The sequence below is a fragment of the Stegostoma tigrinum genome, chromosome 14 (assembly GCF_030684315.1).
Source record: "Stegostoma tigrinum isolate sSteTig4 chromosome 14, sSteTig4.hap1, whole genome shotgun sequence".
NCBI classification, from domain to species: Eukaryota; Metazoa; Chordata; class Chondrichthyes; order Orectolobiformes; family Stegostomatidae; genus Stegostoma; species Stegostoma tigrinum.
The window spans coordinates 57,890,521-57,912,443 of NC_081367.1; the positions used below are offsets into that span (position 1 = coordinate 57,890,521).

A 21,923-nucleotide genomic window follows, 5' to 3' on the forward strand; every position below is an offset into this window, starting at 1 on the left:
TCGCACACATGCACTCACTCACACCATCACACACAATCACTTACTCACGCAGTCAAATGCTCATACTCACACACCATCATGCACACACACTCACTCCCACTGTCTCACACACACACACACACACCATCTCACACACCCACTTACTCACACCATCTCTCACACACACACACACTCACTCACACCATCACACACACTCACTCACACCATCACACACACTCACTCACACCGTCGCGCACACACACACACACACACACACACACACACACACACAGTCACACACACACACACACACTGTCACACACATACTCACTCACACCATCACTCACACACTCTGTCACAGACACACACACACACGCCATCATGCTCACACTGCCACACCCAGGTAAGGGAGAGAGAAGGCATTGACATTATGAAGTACAATCCCAGCAACTTTAAAATTTGTGAATTTTAAGAATAGCCACAGCTGCCGGGCATTTACCTAGTGGGATTCAGGATTGGGGGGAGGAGGTTTTCCTGTATGTAGCACAGTCGCACTCAGTGCTGTGCAGGATGCGGGTGGGGGGGGTTCGGCCGAATGGGACTGTGCTCAACATGGTGCCCTTGGTGTTGCACTGTGTGCCTGCTCCATCCCACCTGCCCTTTCCCAACACCTTTGTTCAGACAGAAACCCCACTGGAGAGCTCTAGCTGTGGCTAGGTCTCCAAATCACAACATGACTAAAGCTGGTTGGGTGTTGTAGATGATAAGAAAGAATGTTGGAAATGGCAACATGTTAATTAAGCGGGAGATGAAAAAAGACAGGTTATTCTTTCAGGTGTGAATAGCTCTCTTGTCGCAACTCGCCACTGCCTTTCACAGCACATGAAATAGAACAAGCATTAACATCTATCAGCTCTCTCTCACATGGAAACAGGTTTGTTTCATCTCACCCTCTCTGTGTGTGACCTTTTCACTATTTTACTGCTGTGTCCAATGAAACTTCATATTGCACTTAGATTTAAAATAGATACATTCATTAGCGTGTAATGCAAAACTCTGGGATAAAACATTTATTGTGAAGGATAATTTAACTAATGCACAAGATGTGAGTGCTCTTCTCCTCAGTGCTCTTCCAGGTTTTAAAAGCTCAAGTATTGTGGATAAGATTAGAAATGATTCAAGAAACCTTTCAGCCACAGAAGTAGGAAGTGTGCAAACTGTTTTAGAAAAATCTAACAGTTTGTCTCTTGTACGATCAGCAAGTATTCATGGTTTTTTAGAGCTTCTTGTTACTGTCAGGAGAATTCATAGAATGACGCAGAAGGGACAGTGAAAGGCCTTTCTGTGTGAGTGTAGAGCTGTAACACAACTCTCCACTAACCGTACTTCACCCCTACCTACTCTGTATGCCCTCCTGACTTCATCGAGCCTGCCCTGAAACATACCTATGCTAATGCTCACTTGCTAGCACCTGGATGCTATTCGTAGTCTGGAGCTTAAATATTGCTGAACCGAGACATGCTGTCAAATGTTTTCTCTTCTTGAGGCCATCAGGACAGTTGATGAATGTTAAATTTCAGAGGGAACAACAATTTACACCACATGAGCAAAAGGTGCTGATTGGTCGGCCAGGAGGATCGATTGGCCAGGATGTTGCCATGGAAAATAATCCAGGGAGCAGTTACCGTAAACCTTTTGTTTTAATAGAAAAGTGGCAACACCGAGATAAACCCCATTTTCCTTCAGAGCCTACCTATGAACACTGTTCCCAGGTACATTCCCCAGATAGAGACAATTTGGTCTCTCGTATTCTTGTTGTTTTTGAAAACAGGAGCCCTGTTGCACCTCAAAACCCTCACCCATCACCCACCCCTCCTGTGGCCCTCATGCCGTCTGTTTCAATCTCAGAGACCCTCCCCCATTCTCCTTTCCCTCATGCCATCAATTACATGTCCATAGTTACTCACCCAGTGTGCACCGATGATGGATTTCATACGTCACATGGAAATGAGACAATCTTAATCAGCACTCTCTCTTGTACAGTTGATAACGAAGGAGGATGCACCCCAGAAACCGTTCGGAGATTTTAAAACTCCACAAGTGCTCAATCTCTTCCAGCAAACTTCTATGCAGAGTCCCTGTACTCTCTATTGCACTGTTTACTAACTAGTGATTGGCTTGTCGTTGGTTGTAAAGCATTGTGGGCCATCTTGAAGTTGTTCCATCATTACAAGTTGTTGCAGATTTTACATTCTTGTCTTGAATGGCTCTCAATGAGGTCTGTTTGTGGTTACAGAGCCCTGAGAATTATGGTGCTGACATATCAGAATACAGACTGGAATGGGGGGAGACGGAAGAGTCCATGGACCTTGTTTACTGTGGAATGGAGACAACATTCGAGATCAATGACCTCAAACCAGCAACACACTACTGCTGCCGACTGCAGGTAAGGGTGATGGCACCAGGAACACAACTCCTACCATCGGCCAACACCTCACTGGGCTGCAAGGCTGCCCCAATGCTCCCATGCAGCAATAATGCATGTAATGAGCTAAAACATTCTTCATTATACCCTGTGAAATTAATGGTCTTTTTTTTAGAGGAGATGTTAAACAAAGGCCTAATCACAGCCAACAAAATGCTATTTGAAGTGTAGTCATTGTTGTCATGTAGGAACTGTCGTACTAGTGGGGACAGGTCAGTCACTGTATAACACTGGGGTACAGTACTGGTGGGTCACCTCAGTCACTGTATAACACTGGAATACAATACGGTGGGGCCACGTCTGTTACTGTATAACAGTGGGGTACAGTACTGGTGGGAACAAGTCTGTTACTGTATAACATCGGGATACATACTGTTGATGACAGGTCTGTCGCTGTAAAACCCTGGGGCACAGTACTGGTGGGGACGGATCTGTCATTGTGTAATACTGGAATACAATACAGTGGGGACAGGTCTATTACTGTGTAACAGTGGGGTACAGTGCTGGTGGGGACAAGTCTGTCACTGTATGACACCGGGATACAGTACTCTTGGTGACAGGTCTGTCACGAGATATCACTGGGGTGCAGTACTGGTGGGGACAGGTCTGTTACTGTATAACACTGTGGTACAGTACAAGTGGGGTCAGGTCTGATACTGTATAACACTGGGGTACAGTACAAGTGGGGTCAGGTCTGATACTGTATAACACTGGGGTACAGTACAAGTGGGGACAGGTCTGTTACTGTATAACACTGGGGTACAGTACTGGTGGGGGACAGGTCTGTTACTGTATAACACTGGGGTACAGTACAAGTGGGGTCAGATCTGATACTGTATAACACTGGGGTACAGTACTGGTGGGGGACAGGTCTGTTACTGTATAACACTGGGGTACAGTACTGGTGGGGGACAGGTCTGTTACTGTATAACACTGGGGTACAGTACAAGTGGGGTCAGGTCTGATACTGTATAACACTGGGGTACAGTACTGGTGGGGGACAGGTTTGTCTTTGAAGTCACCTCAGTTACTAGTTTAATCATGTGTTTATTTGTCCCACAAATCATATTAAAATGTAATTGTGATTGGCTGTGAAAGGCAGTGTTGTCTCTGTTGGCTGCACTGCAGTCATCAGCAGGCAGCAGCTGGTAACTGATGGCTGTTAGGCTGCGATGAATTGATGCTGTGAATACATCTCCATTACACATAATGAATGAGTTCATCAAACCAGTTAGTGAGTGATTCTGATGTATGACAAGCGGGCCAGAGTACAATTTAAAATGTCCTATGAACTTCTATTTTCAAACTTAACACGTACATAAATAAAAGTAGGCAATGTTTTGTCACTGCAATCATTAATTAAGTTTCCTTTTCATGCTCCGGATGTGACGGTAATATAATTTCATTCTGAAAGCAATTGTAGCGATTTGGCAGAAGAGCTTTAGATTGTAGGGTGCCTGGGTGCACACAGCTGCCCATCCACTAAACTCACCTTGCTGCAGCTTGCATTCAGTTCGGTTCAACTCTTTGCTCTTTCATACTTCCAGTTTTCTAAATAAAAATGCAGGTGGAAGAGGAGGCCATTCTCCCTCTCAAGTGTGTTCTGTACATGATGTGCTCCTCAGCACTGTCTGACCATCTTTGTCCCATACCCTTCACCTCACAAACATGATGATAGCTTGTCAGACATGTTTTGGCCGTTTTGAACGAATGGTAGCTGCGCTTCCCAATCATTAATCAAAGCTCTTGGCCTTCAAGGAGTGCGACAGAGTGTCTTTGTAGCACTTTCTCTGTTCTCCCTGGAGCACTGACTGTTTGAGAGTTGAGAATGAGGAGGCAGAGTGACAACTGATACTCATCAGGAGAGTAAGACCAGACCATCCTTCCCTGGTCTGGCTTATATGTGACTCCACCTGAGGGGTGGGAAATGAATGTTGGCCTAGCCAGCAGTCCCCGCATCCTGTGAACAAATTATAAAAAAACAAGGAAAGGAAGTTGTGAACAACGATCCCATGACCTCATGGGACACCTTGCTGTCATGTGTCGAGAGATCCTCAGGCCAGGAATTCTGCCCATTTGGTCACATGAGGACCCCTGGCACAAACCCTGAGTAGACACCATCCTCGAATTGAGGGACAGTCGATTAAACTCTCATCCCTCCTTGGCGAATAAAAATCTGGTTGTCTCCATCTTATACACTCCAGCTATCTCATCCATAGTGTTTCAAGAGAGTTAATTCTGGATTTCCACTGCCCTCTGCTTCCTCGTCCCACCCTCCGTGTCCTCGCTGTTATTTTTGGATTGTGCCCCACTTGTTTTGCATTTCTTCACACTGGATTTTGTTTCTTTGTCTCTCCGTGGTCCCGTCATCACCACTTTTCAATCTTTTGTCCTCAAAAGGAGTGCAAGTCTCATCAGTGCTGCCCAACATTGGAATATAACCATCGAAGCTCCAATAACATCCTGGTGAATCTCCTCAACTGCCTCTCCAAAGCTTCCATCGCCTTCCTGAAATGTAGTGACCAGAACTGAACTCAGTTACTTGTGACAGGGTTAATCAGAAATTTCCTTAGCCTGTAACATCACTTCCAGCCATTTCTATTCCAGACCTCAGAAGATAAAACATTCCGTTAACCTTTTTGGCTTGTTGTTTGTATCTGTGTACCAGCTTCTGAGATTCTAGTCGATCTGCCACATCTCTTCCCTCCTCCATATCCTTATTTCTCACCATTAATAAAATCTGTCTTTCTCTTACCTGAAGTGACTGACCCTATACCTCACTGTGCTGAAGTCAATCCACCACATATTTGTCCATTTACTTTATTGTTTATGATACAATAGCCATTCAGCCATCATGCCCTTCCTATCTCTTTCAAAGAACCATTAGATTAATTTCACTCCCCTTCTCTTCCCCAGAGATAAAGCTGTCCACTTGATTGACACCCCACCGTCAACATTCACTCTCCCCACCATTGACCTTCGCTACCAGCAGTATATAATATCTACGAGATGCACTGCAGAAAGTCAACAAGGCTCCTCAGACAGTCCTTTCTAAACCCGTAACCACTGCCATCTGGAAGGACAAGGGCAGCAGATACAAGAGACTACCACCTCCAAGCCCCCCTCCAAGCTTCGCAACATCCTGACTTGGAAACATACTGCTGTTCCTTTAGAGTCACTGGGTCAAAATCCAGGAATTCCCTCCCTAACTGCAATGTGAGCCCGACACCACAATGACTCTAGCAATGCAAGAAGCCAGCTCAAGGGCAACCAGGTCTGGAGTGTAAATACTGGGCTGACTATGGATGCTCGTATTCCCTGAATGAATAAAAAGAAATCTAATTCCAGTTTAAAGCTATTGTTGGAATCACCTTCTACCCATTTCCCCTCTTCTCTCCCTTGCTGAGCCATAAAAAGGTGTTTTATTCATGTAAGTTGTTTTAAAATCGTAGAATTTTCATAGGAAAGGAAGAGGCCATTCGACCCATTGTGTCTTTACTGACTCCAGCAAGAGCCACCCATCAGTTCCATTCTCCAGCCGTACCTCCATAGCCCTCTAAATGTATTGCTTTCAAACGTATATTCTGCTCTCTTTTGAAACCTCCTTGGAATCCACATCCAACAGGGAGCACATTCCAAATAAAGGAGTTTCTCCTCATTTCACTTCTAGCCATCTTGCTGACAACCTTGAAATTGTGACCCCCCTTGTTACTGACGTACCTACCGGTGGAAACAGAATTTCCTCCTCTGCCTGTTCATAATTTTGAACACCTGAATAAGGTCACCTCTTAATCTTCTGTGCTCCGGGGGATGCATGCTACTTTCTCCCATGAGACCTGTGCCCTGGATATTTGTCTCTGCTTATGATGCCCCTGTGGTCAAACAGCCTACAGCCACTCAGCAACATAGTTCACAAATGTAAGTTGTGTTTTTGAGTTAAGCATCCCTGGAGACTGGAACTGCACATGAATGGAAGCAAATTTTCAATGAGTCTTGCTCCAGAGAAACCAGACAGTTTGCATCATACAGTGCCTTTCACAAATTCGGGATGTTCCAGGTTAGACCATTTGTAGCATAACCGCTGTTTTAGTGAAGGAAACGGGATTTGAAACCCCAACAGTGCACGCGGCACTATCCCACAAGCAGCAATGTGCCAATGACCGAACTGTTTAGATTTTCCAGCCGTATCGGCTGAGAGACTGGGACAGCTCCCACAATTGTCCTTAAAGTGGTACCAAGGGATCCTTCTTACACCTGCACAGGGGTTCTTCGGTTTCCAAGAGAAAATGCCTCCAGCAGTGCAGCACTCCACCGGCTCTGCACTCGGACGGACAGCCCAGAGACCCTCCAGTCTTGGGAGCAGGACTCCAACCTACAGCCAGAGTGCGCTCCGTTGGGAGACAATGCTGAAATCAGAGGGCGAGCTGAGGAGAACCAGGTACTGCTGGAACAAATGAAGAATGAGACGTCAAATTTGGAAGAAAGTTACAAAGAAGTTAGTTATAAACCTAGCACTGGGAATTTGGATGGTCATTTAAATTAATAGTGAGAATTAGAGTCTTATTTTGTTCAGGTGCATGAACATTACAATCCCTCAGGGCTGAATCAGTGCTCCTGACATTACTCAAAACAGTAATGAGCAAGTCCTGCTGACAGTTGTTGTAATTATTCTCTCACATTATCTCACTCTCATATTCACCTGTAATTCTTATATCATATTAGTAGAAATGATGCTTTTAGAAACTTCAAGTGAGGAGCTGATGACTCATGTTGTTAAACTCTGGAGCTTTCACTGTAGGACTTTCTAGTTAACACACAGGAAAGAGCAGAAAGTCCTTTTTCTGTTATAAATCACCCATTTGACTTCTCAACACAAACCGGTATTCTTATAATGCCTTTAACATAAGTCCTGTGATGTGCCACCAGGGCAGTTATACAAGGCCTAGGTGAGACAATACCTCCAGCATTGCCTGTAGATTTGTCCTCCCTTGCTAAAGAAGGGTATATTTACTGTAGAGGGAGTGCAGGGGAGCTTTATTACGCCGATACCTAGGACTTCCTAGAGGTCTGGTTGTCCACTCAGAGACGCACCAATAAACACATAGAGCTAGAGCCCATAAACACTCCATTGCGAAGGAAAACCAGAGTGAGGTAATCCAGCTCAATGAACCCCAGAGTTTAAATAAGAGGCAGGAAAACCCAACAGCGCTTCAACGCAGGCTGCACTGATGATGTTACCCAATACGGTAATGAAACTGCGGAACAATGAAGCAGCTCGGCGAGCCACCAAACCACAACATTTGGTTCATTGAGTCCACACCGACTGTCCAAGAGCATCCCACACAGACCCACACCCCCTCTCCTGTCCGTATAACCCTGCATTTCCCATAGCTAACCCGCCTAGCTTGCCCACTAGGCACGATGGTCAAGTTAGCATAGCCAGTGCACCCAACGTGCACATCTTTGGGTTTGACTGGGCCTGTGTTCACTTCAGCTGAGATGCATCTGGTTGAAACATAGAAAATTCTCACAGGGCTGGTCAGATTCCTGTTGTCCTCACTCTCGAGCGGCTGAGGGTTAACACTGCCGCTGGTGACTTGGCCAAGTCGATATAAGAAGTCATCCTGAGTTCATGGCTGCAATCAGTTTGATGTCTGATTATGAGAGAAAATACATTAAACTGTCTGTGAGCTAGAGGCAGTAAAACAGTAGCAATCACATCTGCATTACACTTAAAGAAATGAGTTTAAGACATGGGCCATTTTCTCCCGTGGAACCACATTAATGTCTCCTCCCATAAGTAATTACTTCGGGACAAACTATTGAAGTGTTTGGACGGGTTACAGCATTCGGCAGGAGAGCTAGTGGCTGGAGATTCGGGGAATCCAATTAAGCCCAGAACATGCGTGCAGAGAGAGAGAAAAAAACAACTTGCATTTCATTAGCACCTGCCACCAACTCAGGCAGACCAAAATACCCAGTATCCAATCAAGAATGTTTTCTTGTGGTATCTTATTAAACACATCAGGCAGCTAGTGCACAGCAAGCTCCAATTAACAGCAATGAGATGAACAACTTGGTCATCTGTTTCAATGTTGTTGATTGAGGGACACATATTGGCCTTTCAGGTCTTAACAGTTATGTTGGACTGTTTTAATTGATGTGCACACATATCATGAATCAGTCTTGACGTGGGCTTCCTGGCTCCTGCACACCTCTTGTTTCTGTGCCCCCCCCCCACTTCTGAAGCCTCTTTCCCTCTCACTGCAAGGTTTGCGCCTTCTTTTGCAGCCTCTCCCGTGAAGCTCCATTTAAAGTCTTGCGTACAGTCCAGTGGGGTACAGTATAGTGGCACCCAGTGTTTGGAACCGTACATTGTCAAATGAGCACGCACGCATAGTTACCTGCAGCTGTTGGCGTCAGTGAGCGCTACCTTATCATACGTTATAGCAGTGACTACAGATTATTGGCTGTAAATTGCAGTGCCAATGTGTATAGCAGCGAAAGGTACTGCAGATATGCGAAATCATTTCTGAAAACCTTCCACTTCATCTTTGTCTTCAAATGATAAAGGTGAAGAATGCAATGTTTGACAAGAGCATTGTTGCAGTTATGCAGTTGACTGGGGAAGTGGGGGCTGTTTCCTTTAGACCAGAGAAGACAAAGGGGAGATTTCTTCGAGGCCTTCAAATCTCAAAGGGCCTGCACAGAGTGGGCAAGGGCAAACTGTTCCCATTGGTGGAAAGATCAAGAATCCGTGGATTTGGATCAGTGGTCACTAGCAAAAGCAGCACCAGAAAGATGAATTTTTCATGTAGCAAGTCGTTAGGATCCGGAGTGTGTCAAGGAGACAGGTTCAGTCAAAAGTTTCAAGAGCAAAATTGGATTACTGTCCAAAAAGGAAGAAGGCAGGCGAAAGGTGCACAAAAATTACTCCTTCAGAGTGCAGTATGGGCATAGTGAGCCAGAAGGCCTCAGGTGCTGGAACTACTCTGTGATTCCATGAATGACAGACGGTTCAAAGCAGCAGTTTAGAGGAGTCAACAACAATCGCAGCTTCTGTTTCACTTCGGCCGTAATTAACACCATCGGTGAGCAGCCATTGTGTCCTCCAACTCTCATTAAAGCTTCAGTCTCCACTTCATTCTCTTGACGTCAGTACTGGTGCAACGCATGATCTTGCAGTCCGCACACGGCGGGAAAATAATTATTGTTGATCACACAATAGATTTTCAGTGGATGATAAATCTGGGCAGTGCTCACAGAATTCTGAGTGTATGTCGCTGTCAGTGCCAGATACAAGCAGAATCTATTTGGTTGCATCATTAACTAAATTAGTTTGCAGTAAAATTAGGTGATCATCCTAAAATTGTTAGCCCAATTTTCATCCTTTTTTATAACTAAAAGTACGCAGATTGCTTTGATCACTCACTCTGACTAAATCCCCTTCAAGTCTCTTTGCATGCATAACTTACATTGCCACCAAGTTTTGTATCGTCTGCAAACTTGGGATAATTACAATTTCCACATTCTAACGCACTGATCTTTAAAATACCCCAACAGACACAGCTTACCAATTGGAGAATATCCCATTTATTTCGACCCACTGCTTCCCACCTGGTGACCAATTTGTGATAATATAACAGCCCTGTTATATTATCCTCTGCAGGTTAATTTTCTTGAATAACCTCCTGTGTGGGACTTTATCATAAAGACTTCTGAAAATCCTAATATGCCACATCCATTGATATTCCCTTATCAACTCTGCTGTAACATCCGGGAAAAATTCTGACAGGTTTGTGAGTTGTGATATTCCCTTCATAAATATATGTTGACACTGTCCAATCGAACAATTCTTTTCTAAACATCCCACAATCACAAACTTTATAACAGACTATAGTATTTACCTCACTACTAACATACAAACCATACCAACCTACAAAATACTAGCAGCTATTGACCATTCAGCCCATCGAGCCTGCTCCTCTGTTTAATAAGCTCATTTCTGAACTGTTTGTGTTTTGACTTCAACATTCCACTGAACCCCAATAACCCTCGCGTTCCTGCTGAACAACATTCCATCCACCTCCCCCTTAAAAGTATTCAGTCACCACAACTCCCTTGCCTTCTCAGGCACATGGTTACATAGTCCTTTGTACAATCCTCTGAGGTGGGGGGGAGAAAGTCTTCCTCACTTTTGTCATTGAAAGGGTGATCCCTGATTTTACAACAGTGCCACCTGATTAGACTGTATCTTTTTACTTGTATCATTGACTGGGGGCGAGAATGGACTTTATTGAAAACCAAGGACTGAGGTAGGAATTGCTGCACTGTTGAAAACAGGTGGCTAGAGCGTTCTCACATTTTAAAAAATTCATTCATGACATAAAGGTGTTGCTGGCTGGGTTATCATTTATTGCACATCCCTAACTGCCCTTGAGAAGGTGATGGTGAGCTGTTTTCTTGAACTGCTATAGCCCACATGTTGTAGTCGACCCTACAGTGCCATTGGGGATGGGAATCCAGGATTGGAGACAGCAACACTGAAGAAAATTAAGCAGAATTTGCTGGAGAAACTCTGTTCTGAAGGAGGGTCACTGGATTTGAAACACTAACTCTGTTTTCTGTCCACGGATTCTACAATTTCTGTTTTTTTTCCAGTTTCCAGCATCCGCAGTTCTTTGTTTTATTTGACACTGAAAGAACAGTTGTGTATTTCCAAGTCAGGTTATTGAATGGTTTGGAGGGGAGCTTGGTTTTCCAAAGTATCTGCAGTCCTTGACTTTTTAGACAGAAGTGGTTGTGGGTTTGGAAAGTACAATCTATGGTGAACTTCTGCAGTGCGTCTTGTGTACCATACAAACTGCTGCTACTGAGGGTCAGTGGGGAAGGGAATGAACATTTGTGGATCACGTACCAAACAACCTGACTGCTTTGTCCCGTGTAGCACCAAGCCTGTTGAGAGCCAGTGCTACATTCATCCAGGAAAATGAACAGTATTCCATCACAGTCTTGACTCGAGCCTTGCAGATTGTAAAAAGGCTTTGGGGAATCAGTTTCCTGCTGCTTTACAAATAGTTAGGGAAGTGAGATAAGACAGAAAGGCACTGGATTGTGTGTGCAGAGTGAAATCAGCCACAAGATGTCACTAACTGATCTGTGCAATTGTAACCATCCAAAGAGATCATTGGAACTGCAGATGCTGGAGAATCCAAGAATACAAAGTGTGGAGCTGGAAGAACACAGCAGGCCAAGCAGCATCTTAGAAGCACAAAAGCTGACGTTTCGGGCTTAGACCCTTCATCAGTAAAGGGTGGGGGGAGAGGTTTCTGAAATAAATAGGGAGAGAGGGGGAGGCAGACTGAGGATGGATAGAGGAGAAGATAGGTGGAGAGGGGACAGACAAGTTAAAGAGGCGGGGATGGAGCTTGTAGAGGTGAGTGTAGGTGGGGAGGTAGGGAGGGGATAGGTCAGTCCGGGGAGGACGGACAGGTCAAGGGTGCAGGATGAGGTTAGTAGGTGGGAAATGGGGGTGTGGCTTGAGGTGGGAGAAGTGGATAGGTGAGAGGAGGAACAGGTTAGGGAGGCGGAGACGAGCTGGGCTGGTTTTGGGAAGCGGTGGGGCGAGGGGAGATTTTGAAGCTGGTGAAGTCCACATTGATACCATTGGGCTGCAGGGTTCCCAAGCGGAATATGAGTTGCTGTTCCTGCAACCTTCGGGTGGCATTGTTGTGGCACTGCAGGAGGCCCATGATGGACATGTCGTCTAAAGAATGGGAGGGGGAGTTGAAATGGTTCGCGACTGGGAGGTGCAGTTGTTTATTGCGAACCGAACAGTCGCTGCAATTGGTGCTATTAAGCAGGAAAGAAGTGACTTTGTAATTAGTGTGCCCTTCAGAGTTTGTAATTTGTGTACCAGCCACACTTTGGAGTTAGTCTATTCGTCACACTGTGTAATTAGTGTACCCGTCAAACTGTGTAATTAGTGTACCGATGGCACTGTGTAATTAGTGTACACATCGCACTGTGCAATTAGTGTACCCGTCACACTGTGTAATTAGTGTACCCATGGCACTGTGTAATTAGTGTACACATCGCACTGTGTAATTAGTGTATCTGTCACACTGTGTAATTAGTGTACACGTCGCACTGTGTAATTAGTGTACCCGTCACACTGTGTAATTAGTGTACACATCGCACTGTGTAATTAGTGTACACATTGCACTGTGTAATTAGTGTACCCGTCAGACTGTGTAATTAGTGTACCAGTCACACTGTGTAATTAGTGTACACATCGCACTGTGTAATTAGTGTACCCGTCAGACTGTGCAATTAGTGTACACATCGCACTGTGTAATTAGTGTGCCCGTCACACTGCGTAATTAGTGTACCCATCAGACTGTGCCATTAGTGTACACATCGCACTGTGTAGTTAGTGTACCCGTCACAGTGCGTAATTAGTGTACACATTGCACTGTGTTGTTAGTGTACCAGTCACACTGCGTAATTAGTGTACACATCGCACTGTGTAGTTAGTGTACCCGTCACAGTGCGTAATTAGTGTACCAGTCACACTGTGTTATTAGTGTACCAGTCACACTGTATAATTAGTGTACCCATCACAGTTTGGAATTAGTGTACAAATCACACTTTACCTCCTGTGAAGGAGTGAAAAAATCTGGAGAAATTAGATCAAAGAACTGAGCAGAAACAAATGGAACTTCTCAGCAAACCCGCTGCATTGGTGCTTTATCAATCTTTGTCCCTCCACCCATAACATAATTTTATTTGTTTTTTGCGTCTGTCTGTATGTATGTGTCAGTGGCTAAAAGGGGGTTAAGGGTTGTAACTGGTATAGCAATATTTTGATCATTATTAGCTAATTTGTGATTAGAATGGTTTATTTTCCACAAACAGTAGTTCTCATTAGTGCTGGAACCTTGTCACTGTTTTCTTTTAACTTGATTACAACCAGACAGGTAAAGTGGCGACTTTGTGTTTTAATTTACTTTGTATGAATTAATAATCCCTGTGGTGACCCAAGAGCAATAGGGCTTTGAAAATCAGTGCACTTTTCCAAGTGAGTTGTCGCACCTTTAGTTCTGGACTCATCCACAAAGGCAGCATCATTTCACGTTCATTTGGTCAAAACCATTCAGTCAAATCACCCCTCCCTCTGCTAAACTCCAGTGCAAGCAAGCCCAGCCTGGCTAACCTATCCTCATAAAGAGAACCTAATTATTCCAGGTATCAATCTAGTAAATCTCCTCTGCACCCTGTCCATTGCATTTATATCCTCCTTCAATAAGTTGGCTGAAACAGCTCACATTATTCAACAATCAGTTCGCTAGACTGCACTTACCTGTGTTCGCTCCATTCTTACATAGAGGGAGCACATTTGCAACTTTCAAATCATTGCTGAGTTAATTGAATCTCGAGAGTTGATCATTAATGCATCCATTATCTCTGCAGCCATTTCTTTCAAAGCTTTCGGGTGAAGATCTCCGGGAACAAGGGACTTTGTCAATTTTCAGCCCCGTTAACTTCTCCAATTCTTTTGTTAAATCTAAAGACTAATACCTTTTACTTCCGCACTCTCACTAAACCCTTGGATCTTAAATAATTTCATGCAGGCTTCTTATCTCCCTCTGTGAAGACAAACAGAAAATCCTTATGTAGCTTCTCTGTCGTTTCTGAATTTCCTACTTTAAATTTCCCTGTCTGTCAAGGACCCATCTTTGTTTTTGCTAATCTTTGCTTTTTAACAATTTTACAATGCATTTTTATGTTTCTCGCTATTTTAATTCATTTTTATACCTAAAAATGTCCATAGAAAGTATCTGCAGTCCTTTACAATTCATAGGCCTCTACCTGAGAGCACAATGAGGCAAATGCCTGGATAAAAAAAAGCCCATGATCACAATTTTACCCATGTGCTTTTTTGATGCTTTGATTTTCTCATTGGTCCTCTGAAAAATCCTCTCATCCTTCTTTGTTTCCAGCCATTTGAATTGCCGATGTTCACTCGTTGCATGTGCAGCATTCCCAGATCGCCTTTTTCCAGATACTTGAAATCATAACTGAGGGTGACACATCTTGTGCATTATGGTGAAAGTGTTACACAGTTGAAAGAGGCACCATGTGAATAAAATGTTCAACAAAGGGATCTTCTTCCCTGTGAGGTTGTTACTATACCATTATCTTGAAAGAAGGCAAGGGATTTCTCCTCTACATCCAAGGCAGGCTAGACAGGGTGATGTTGGCCAAGCATGACTTCATCGATCATGATACAGGACATTGATGAGGCCACATTTGGAGTACGGAGTAAATTCTAGTCTCCCTGCAATAGGAAGGATGTTATTAAACTGGAAAGAGTGTAATAAAGATTTACAAGGAAGTTGCCCAGACTGGAAGGTTTGAGTTATAAGGATAGACTGGGACTTCTTTCCCTGGAGCATAGGAGGCTGAGGGAGTCACCTTAAAACTGTTTATAAATTTGCAAGTGCCACAGATAAGGTGAATAGTCAATGTCTGTTCCCCAGGGTAGCAGAGTCCAAAACTAGAGTGCATTGGTTTAAGGTGAGAGGGGTAAGATTTGAAAGAGACCAGGGGAACAACCTTTTTCACACTGTTTTAAGTGATAATGATTGTGCATATATGGAATGAGCTGCCAGGGGAAGTGGTAGAAATGGGTACAATTATAACATGTAAAAGATATTTGGACTGGTACAAGGATAGGAAGGGTTTAGAGGGACATGAGCCAAATGCAGGCAAATCAGATTTGTTCAGTTTAGGAAACCTGGTCAGCATGAACGAGTTGGGCCAAAGCGCTTGTCTTCTGTGTTGCATATGTCTATGACTCTGTGACTGTAATATATACCCCTCAATCATTGTCACTTAAAACAGATGCCATTAGCGCATTGTTTGTGGGAGCTTGCAGTGTGCCCATTGGCTGCTGTGTTTCCTACATTGCAACAGTGTCTTCACTTACAAAAAGAATTTTACTGATTGTGAGACAACAAGGTGCAGAGTTAGGTGAACACAGCAGGCCAAGCAGCATCGTAGGAGCAGGAAGACTGACGTTTCCAGCCTAGACCCTTCTTCAGAAATGGGGCAGAGGAAGGGGGTTCTGAAATAAATAGTCAGAGAGTGGGAGGCAGATAGAAGATGGATAGAGGAGAAGATGGGTGGTGAGGAAACAGACAGGTTAAAGAGGCAGGGATGGAGCCAGTAGAGGTGAGTGGAAGTGGGGAGGTAGGGAGGGGATAGGTCAGTCCAGAGAGGTCAAGGGGGTGGGATGAGGTTAGTAGGTAAGAAATGGAGGTGGGACTTGGTGTGGGAGGAGGGGATAGGTGGGAGGAAGGACAGGTTAGGGAGGTAGCGACGATCTGGGCTGGTTTTGCGATGCGATGGGGGAGGGGAGATTTTGAAGCTCGTGAAATCCACATTGATACCATTGGGCTGCAGGGTTCCCAAGCAGAATATGAGTTGCTGGTTCCTGCAACCTTCGGGTGGCATCGTTGAGGCACTGCAGGAGGACCAGGATGGATATGTCGTCTGAGGAATGGGAGGGGGAGTTAAAATAGTTCGCGACTGGGAGGCGCAGTTGTTTAGTGCGAACCGAGCGTGGGGATTCTGCAAAGCGGTCCCCAAGCCTCTGCTTGGTTCCTCCGATGTAGAGGAGGCCACAACAGGAACAGTGGAGGCAGAATACCACATTAGCAGATGTGCAGGTGAACATCTGCTTGATGTGGAAAGTCTTCTTGGGGCCTGGGATGGACGTGAGGGGGGAAGTGTAGGGGCAGGTGTAGCACTTCCTGCGGTTGCAGGGAAATGTGCCAGATGTGGTGGGGCAGGAGGGGAGTGTGGAGTGGACAAGGGAGTCCCAGAGAGAGTGGTCCCTCCAGAAGCAGACAAAGGTGGGGAGGGAAAAATGTCTCTGGTGGTGGGGTCAGATTGTAGATGGCGGAAGTGTCAGAAGATGATGTGTTGGATCTGGAGATTGGTGGGGTGGTACTTGAGGACAGGAGGGATTCTGTTTTGGTTGTTCTTGTGGGGACGGGGTGTGAGGGATAAGTTGCAGAAAATGCAGTTGAGGGCATTCTCAACCACTGAGCGGGTGGAAGTTGTGGTCCTTGAAAAACGAGGACATCTGAGATGTACGGGAATGGAATGCCTCATATTGGGAGCAGATGCGGTGGAGGTGAAGGAATTGGGAATGGGGGATGACATTTGTGCAGCATTTTTCATCCAGCTCTGTACCTTGTTATCTCAGAGTCAACAGCATCTGCAGTTCCTGCTACCTCTTTACTGGTTGTGAAGCAGTTTGAGGTGATCAAAGATCCAACAGAATTGCAAGCTCCTGCAATATTCAGAAATTACAGTACAAATTTGATGTCACCAGCCGGCTCCTACTTAACTTGCACCTGTTTTGCTTGGACAATTTGTGACTGTCATCGTGCTCAAGGCTATCAGCCTTTCAGTGTCTCTGCCAATTATCAAAGATGTTTTGAAACAACTAAATTGAGAGTTTTTGTGCATTTGCCTGATACTCATGGTCACTAACATCAGAGTATGACATTCAACTCCTCAAATAAAATCAAAGAAAATCTTTGGCATTGTATCCAGTTTCCCTAAAACCCCTGATTGCTTTGGCTGGTGAGTTTGAACCTAATTAATTTTTAGGATAGTTTGCTAAGAAATCAGCAAGGAGCTGTGATCTGGAGTTATCAGGCAATAATTGAGTAATGATGGTAAAGTGATAGTTGCCAGAGTGCCAAAGGACCACCAGCTGCTCTCTCAATAGAGAGACAACAGGGAGTGAGTTCAAACAGAAGGTCATCAGACCTCGAGAGACGGGCGAGGTTGAGAAGGTGGAGCCTCCATAGTGACCTCATTGCCCTGCACATCTTTCTCCTTCAATTCCCTTTTGGAAAGTTGCAATGGGGAAAGATCAAGGGAACAAACGACTATTGACCGGTCCTTCGAAAGAGCTGGGCTCATACACACTGCGCTCCTATGCTATAAAATACTATAATTGTGCCACTGAGTGTTTGGCTTGGATTGCAAGATGGGCTCAACTTTTAATTTTTGTGTAAGATGTAGGCATCATTGGCAAGGCATCTTTTGTTGCCTATCACTAATTTCCACTGAATTTATTGGCTGTTCAGGCCAGTTCCTGGGGCAGTTGAGAATTAACCATACTTCTATGGATCTGGAGTCATGCATACACCAGAGCAAGTAGAGATGGCAGATTTCCATCCCTAGAGGATATCAGAGAGGCAGACGGATTTTTGTGATAATCAACAACAATTACATGATCATCATTAGACAAGCTGTCATTTCCAGAATTTATTTGAATTGAATTCAGATTTCACCATCAGCCACGGTCGTTTCAAACCTCTATCCCCAGGACATTTCCTAGGATCACTAGACAACCAGTCCAGGGATATTACCACAAAACCAACCCCTGGCCTAACATGCCCTCATTGTGACCTTGGAACAGGCAGTCAGGTGGACCAACTCATTGAAAGTTTGCCACCATGTGGGGTCCTTCCTAGCATCTGGTGCTGGGGTCTTTAGGAGGAGGAGGGATTTTTGGGTTTCCTCGTCTTGATGTAGGCCAGATTTTTAGCCTTCTCTTGACAGCCTGTTCTCTTTCCCTTTCTTCTCAAGGCCACTAACCAGGCAGGCTGTGGGCCTTACAGCAACGTGATCACCCACACTACCCCAGCCTCAGTCCCTGATGCTATTTCCACCCTCTACGTCCTGGAGGACCAGCACCTGGACCATTGCCTGACTTCGTCTTCCAGCTGCCTTGCCGTCAAGTGGACCGAGCCATGCAGTAATGGCTCCGAGATCCTCTCCTACAGCATCGACTTGGGAGAGTGCCAGCTGACTGTAGACAACGTCACGGCCTATGTCATACGCGATCTCCTGCCCGGCACCTCCTACAGGTAATCCTCTCTTCACCATGGTGTGGACCAACAGCCACCAACTTAAAGCAACTAATAGAGCAGCCCCAAAGTGAGGGTTGAGTCAGAGACTTGCGTTGAGTAGAGATCTTCTGGGGTGGCAGTGGGGAAGGGTTCAATTGCTAACCCTGGGCTATGAAGTGAGAACGTTCCTCAGATTTAGGGAAAAGCATGAGACTTGTCTGTAAGGGTACCAGGGGCTGAGTAGACTGCAACAATCACAATCGGAGTTAGGTATAGTTTTTTAGGGCAAAAAGGGATCAAACGGTGGGGAAGAGGAAGCAGGAACAAGGGAAAAGTTAATGATCAGCCATGATCATGTTGATTGAATGACTGAATGGCCTACTCCTGCTTTGATCTTCTGTGTTTATTCTTCAGTCAGACACTTATATGTACATTCATGATTTCGATGGGAATATCGAGGTTTAATAATTAGGTTTGCTGGAACTAGCGGCAAAAAAAAGGTTTCTTACTTTTGTTCACAGGCTACAAGGGATGATGGCTGGGCCAGCATTTATTGCTCATATCCACATCACCAGAAGGTAGAAAATGGTGGTGAGCTTTCTCATAGAATCCCGAAAGTGTGGAAATAGACCCTTTGGCCTAATTAGTCCACACTGACCCTCACAGCACCCCATCAGACCCATCTGCCTAACCTACACATCCTTGAACACTACAGGCAATTTAGCATGGCCAAGCCACCTAACCTGCAAATCTTTGGACTGTGGGAGAAAACTGGAGCAAATCCACACAAACACAGGGAAAGCGTGCAAACTCCACACAGACAGTCGGCCAAAGGTGGAATTAAACCAGGGTCCCTGGAGCTGTGAGGCAGCAGTGCTAACCACAGAGGCCACCATGCCGCCTGTGCCTCCTTGAATTGCTTCAGTTCTTGGTCTGTAGGTATCCCCACAGTGTTGTTAGAGAGCGCCACAATTTTGATCCAGCGATGATGAAGGAACAACCATTTTTTTCCAAGTCACAATGGCGTGTGACTTGGAGAGGGACGTGCATCTGGTGATATTTCCATGTATTTGATGCCCTTGACCCTATCAGTGGTTGCGGTCTGATTGAGCGAGACAAAGTTGTGGGAAGCATGAACTGGGTGAGAATCTATTCTCCATGGCACACATGCGTAAGACCAGCGGGCATACGTCTAAGGTGAAGAAGAAGTGGTTTAGAGGACATCTGAGAAAATATATTTTTCACTCAGAGAGCTGCTTAGGAGGGTCGTGGAGGAATATACTCCAGCAACATTTAGGAAGTTTCTGAATGAGCAGTTAAAATGTCAGGGCATAGTAGACTATTGAACAAGCGAGGGTAAGTGGGATTCGTGGGTTGTTTTTCCCTTTAGTCATTCACGCAATGAGGGTATCATTGGCTAGGCAGCATTTATTGTCCATCTCTAATTGCCCAGAGGGCAGTGAAGAGTCAACCACAATGGTGTGGGTCTGGAGTCACATGTAGGCCAGACCAGGTAAGGATGGCAGTTTCCTTCCCTAAAGGGCATTAGTGAACCAGATGGGTTTTTCCAACAATCGACAATGAATTCATGGTCATCATTAGACTCATATTGACAGGTATTTATTGAATTCAAATTCCACCATCTGCCATGGCAGGATTCGAATCCAGGTCCCCAGAACATAGAACATAGAACATAGAACAGTACAGCACAGAACAGGCCCTTCAGCCCACAATGTTGTGCCGACCATTGATCCTCATGGATGCACCCTCAAATTTCTGTGACCATATGCATGTCCAGCAGTCTCTTAAATGACCCCAATGACCTTGCTTCCACAACTGCTGCTGGCAACGCATTCCATGCTCTCACAACTCTCTGCGTAAAGAACCTGCCTCTGACATCCCCTCTATACTTTCCACCAACCAGCTTAAAACTATGACCCCTCGTGCGAGCCATTTCTGCCCTGGGAAATAGTCTCTGGCTATCGACTCTATCTATGCCTCTCATTATCTTGTATACCTCAATTAGGTCCCCTCTCCTCCTCCTTCAACATCATCTGGTTCTCTGGCTTAACAGCCCAGCAATGACACCACTAGGGCAATTACCTCTGCATGTGGTTTGCTGTTTGTTGGTTGGTATAGACTGGATGAGCTGAAGGCCCTGTTTCTATGCTGTATGACTAAGCCCAAGACGGTGGGGCTGTCTTATGAGGTGGGATTGAGGAGGAAGGTCATGTATTCTTCGACATCTAGAAGGATGAGACGTGATCTCATAAAAACTTACAAAATTCTTACAGGGAGTGACAGGATAAATGCAGTTTGGATGTTTGCTTTGGCTGGGGTGGGGTGGGATGGAGGGGAAGGGCATGGAACCAAATGGACACAGTCTCAAAATAAATGGGCTGCCCATTGAAGGATGAGATGAGGAGGAATTTCTTTACTCAGCGAATGGTGAATCTTTGGAATTTCCTATCCCAAAGAACTGGGAAAGTTTAATTATCTCGCCACAAAGGCCAGCAAATTTCTAGTTACAAATGGTGTCAGAGGATTTGGGGATGGGGTGGGAAATTGACACTGAGCTAGATGATTGGTCAGGATCCAGAGTGGCAAAGCAGCCTCAAGGGGCTGAATGGCTTATGGCTGAAAGGAAATGATGCCAGTTGCTCCAAATGTTTTTAACATGATGAATGTAATCGAGAAGCAAGATAAAGTTTCAGAAATTTCCTCAAGTAATTCATCCCTCTACCATTAAACACATACAAGAAAAGTTATCCTAATTGGTAATTATCAGAATTGTAGTCATTATAAATAAAAAAAGTCAACTACATTCATAGAAAGATTTTGGCTATATCCCAACTTTGTATGTTTTTTTTCCAGTCCATGCATTGAGAGGGGCTGGTGACAATGAGTCAGAGATCAAAAAGGATTATCCGGATATCTACTTAAAACTCAAAAAGCTTTACAGATACAGGGTGCTGTGAAACTGAAAGAAAGTATGCAAAACTCCGTAAATGAAGTACTGCAGATGCGGGAAACCTGAAATAGGAATGTGGAGTGCTGGCAAAATCTCAGCAAGTCCAGCATTCCTGAGAAAGAGAAACAGTTAGCATTTCCCCTCATAACATTTCATGGTTCTGTTGAAGGGCCAGTGAGCTGAAACACCTTTATTGTTTTGGTCGATAAAGTGGGTGAGTCCTGGAGCATGTAGATTTTAATTTAGTTGGCAAAGGAATGAGAGGTAAAATGAGAAGAAGTGATTTTTCACAGAGGATGGTTAAATTTTGGAATGCTCTACATGAGAAAGTAGATTCCAAGGAAGCTTTTAAAACAGGAGCACAAAAGCTGACGTTTCAGGCCTGGACCCATCATCAGAGAGGGGGATGGGGAGAGGGTTCTGGAATAAATAGGGAGAGAGGGGGAGGCGGACCGAAGATAGAGAGAAAAGAAGATGGGTGGAGAGGAGAGTATAGGTGGGGAGGTAGGGAGGCGATATGTCAGTCCAGGGAAGACGGACAGGTCAAGGA

At 44.9% G+C, this 21,923-nt stretch overlaps 1 protein-coding gene across 2 annotated transcripts in view; it reads left to right on the forward strand.

The window, feature by feature from the left end:
- fndc3ba (fibronectin type III domain containing 3Ba) overlaps positions 1-21,923 on the forward strand; it is a 348,395-nt gene that overhangs the window by 274,185 nt on the left and 52,287 nt on the right. For both annotated transcript variants that reach the window (XM_048542804.2, XM_048542805.2), the window contains 2 exons: positions 2,276-2,425; positions 18,140-18,420. In XM_048542804.2, the coding sequence (XP_048398761.1) occupies positions 2,276-2,425; positions 18,140-18,420 (431 nt within the window). The remainder of the gene's footprint in view (positions 1-2,275; positions 2,426-18,139; positions 18,421-21,923) is intronic.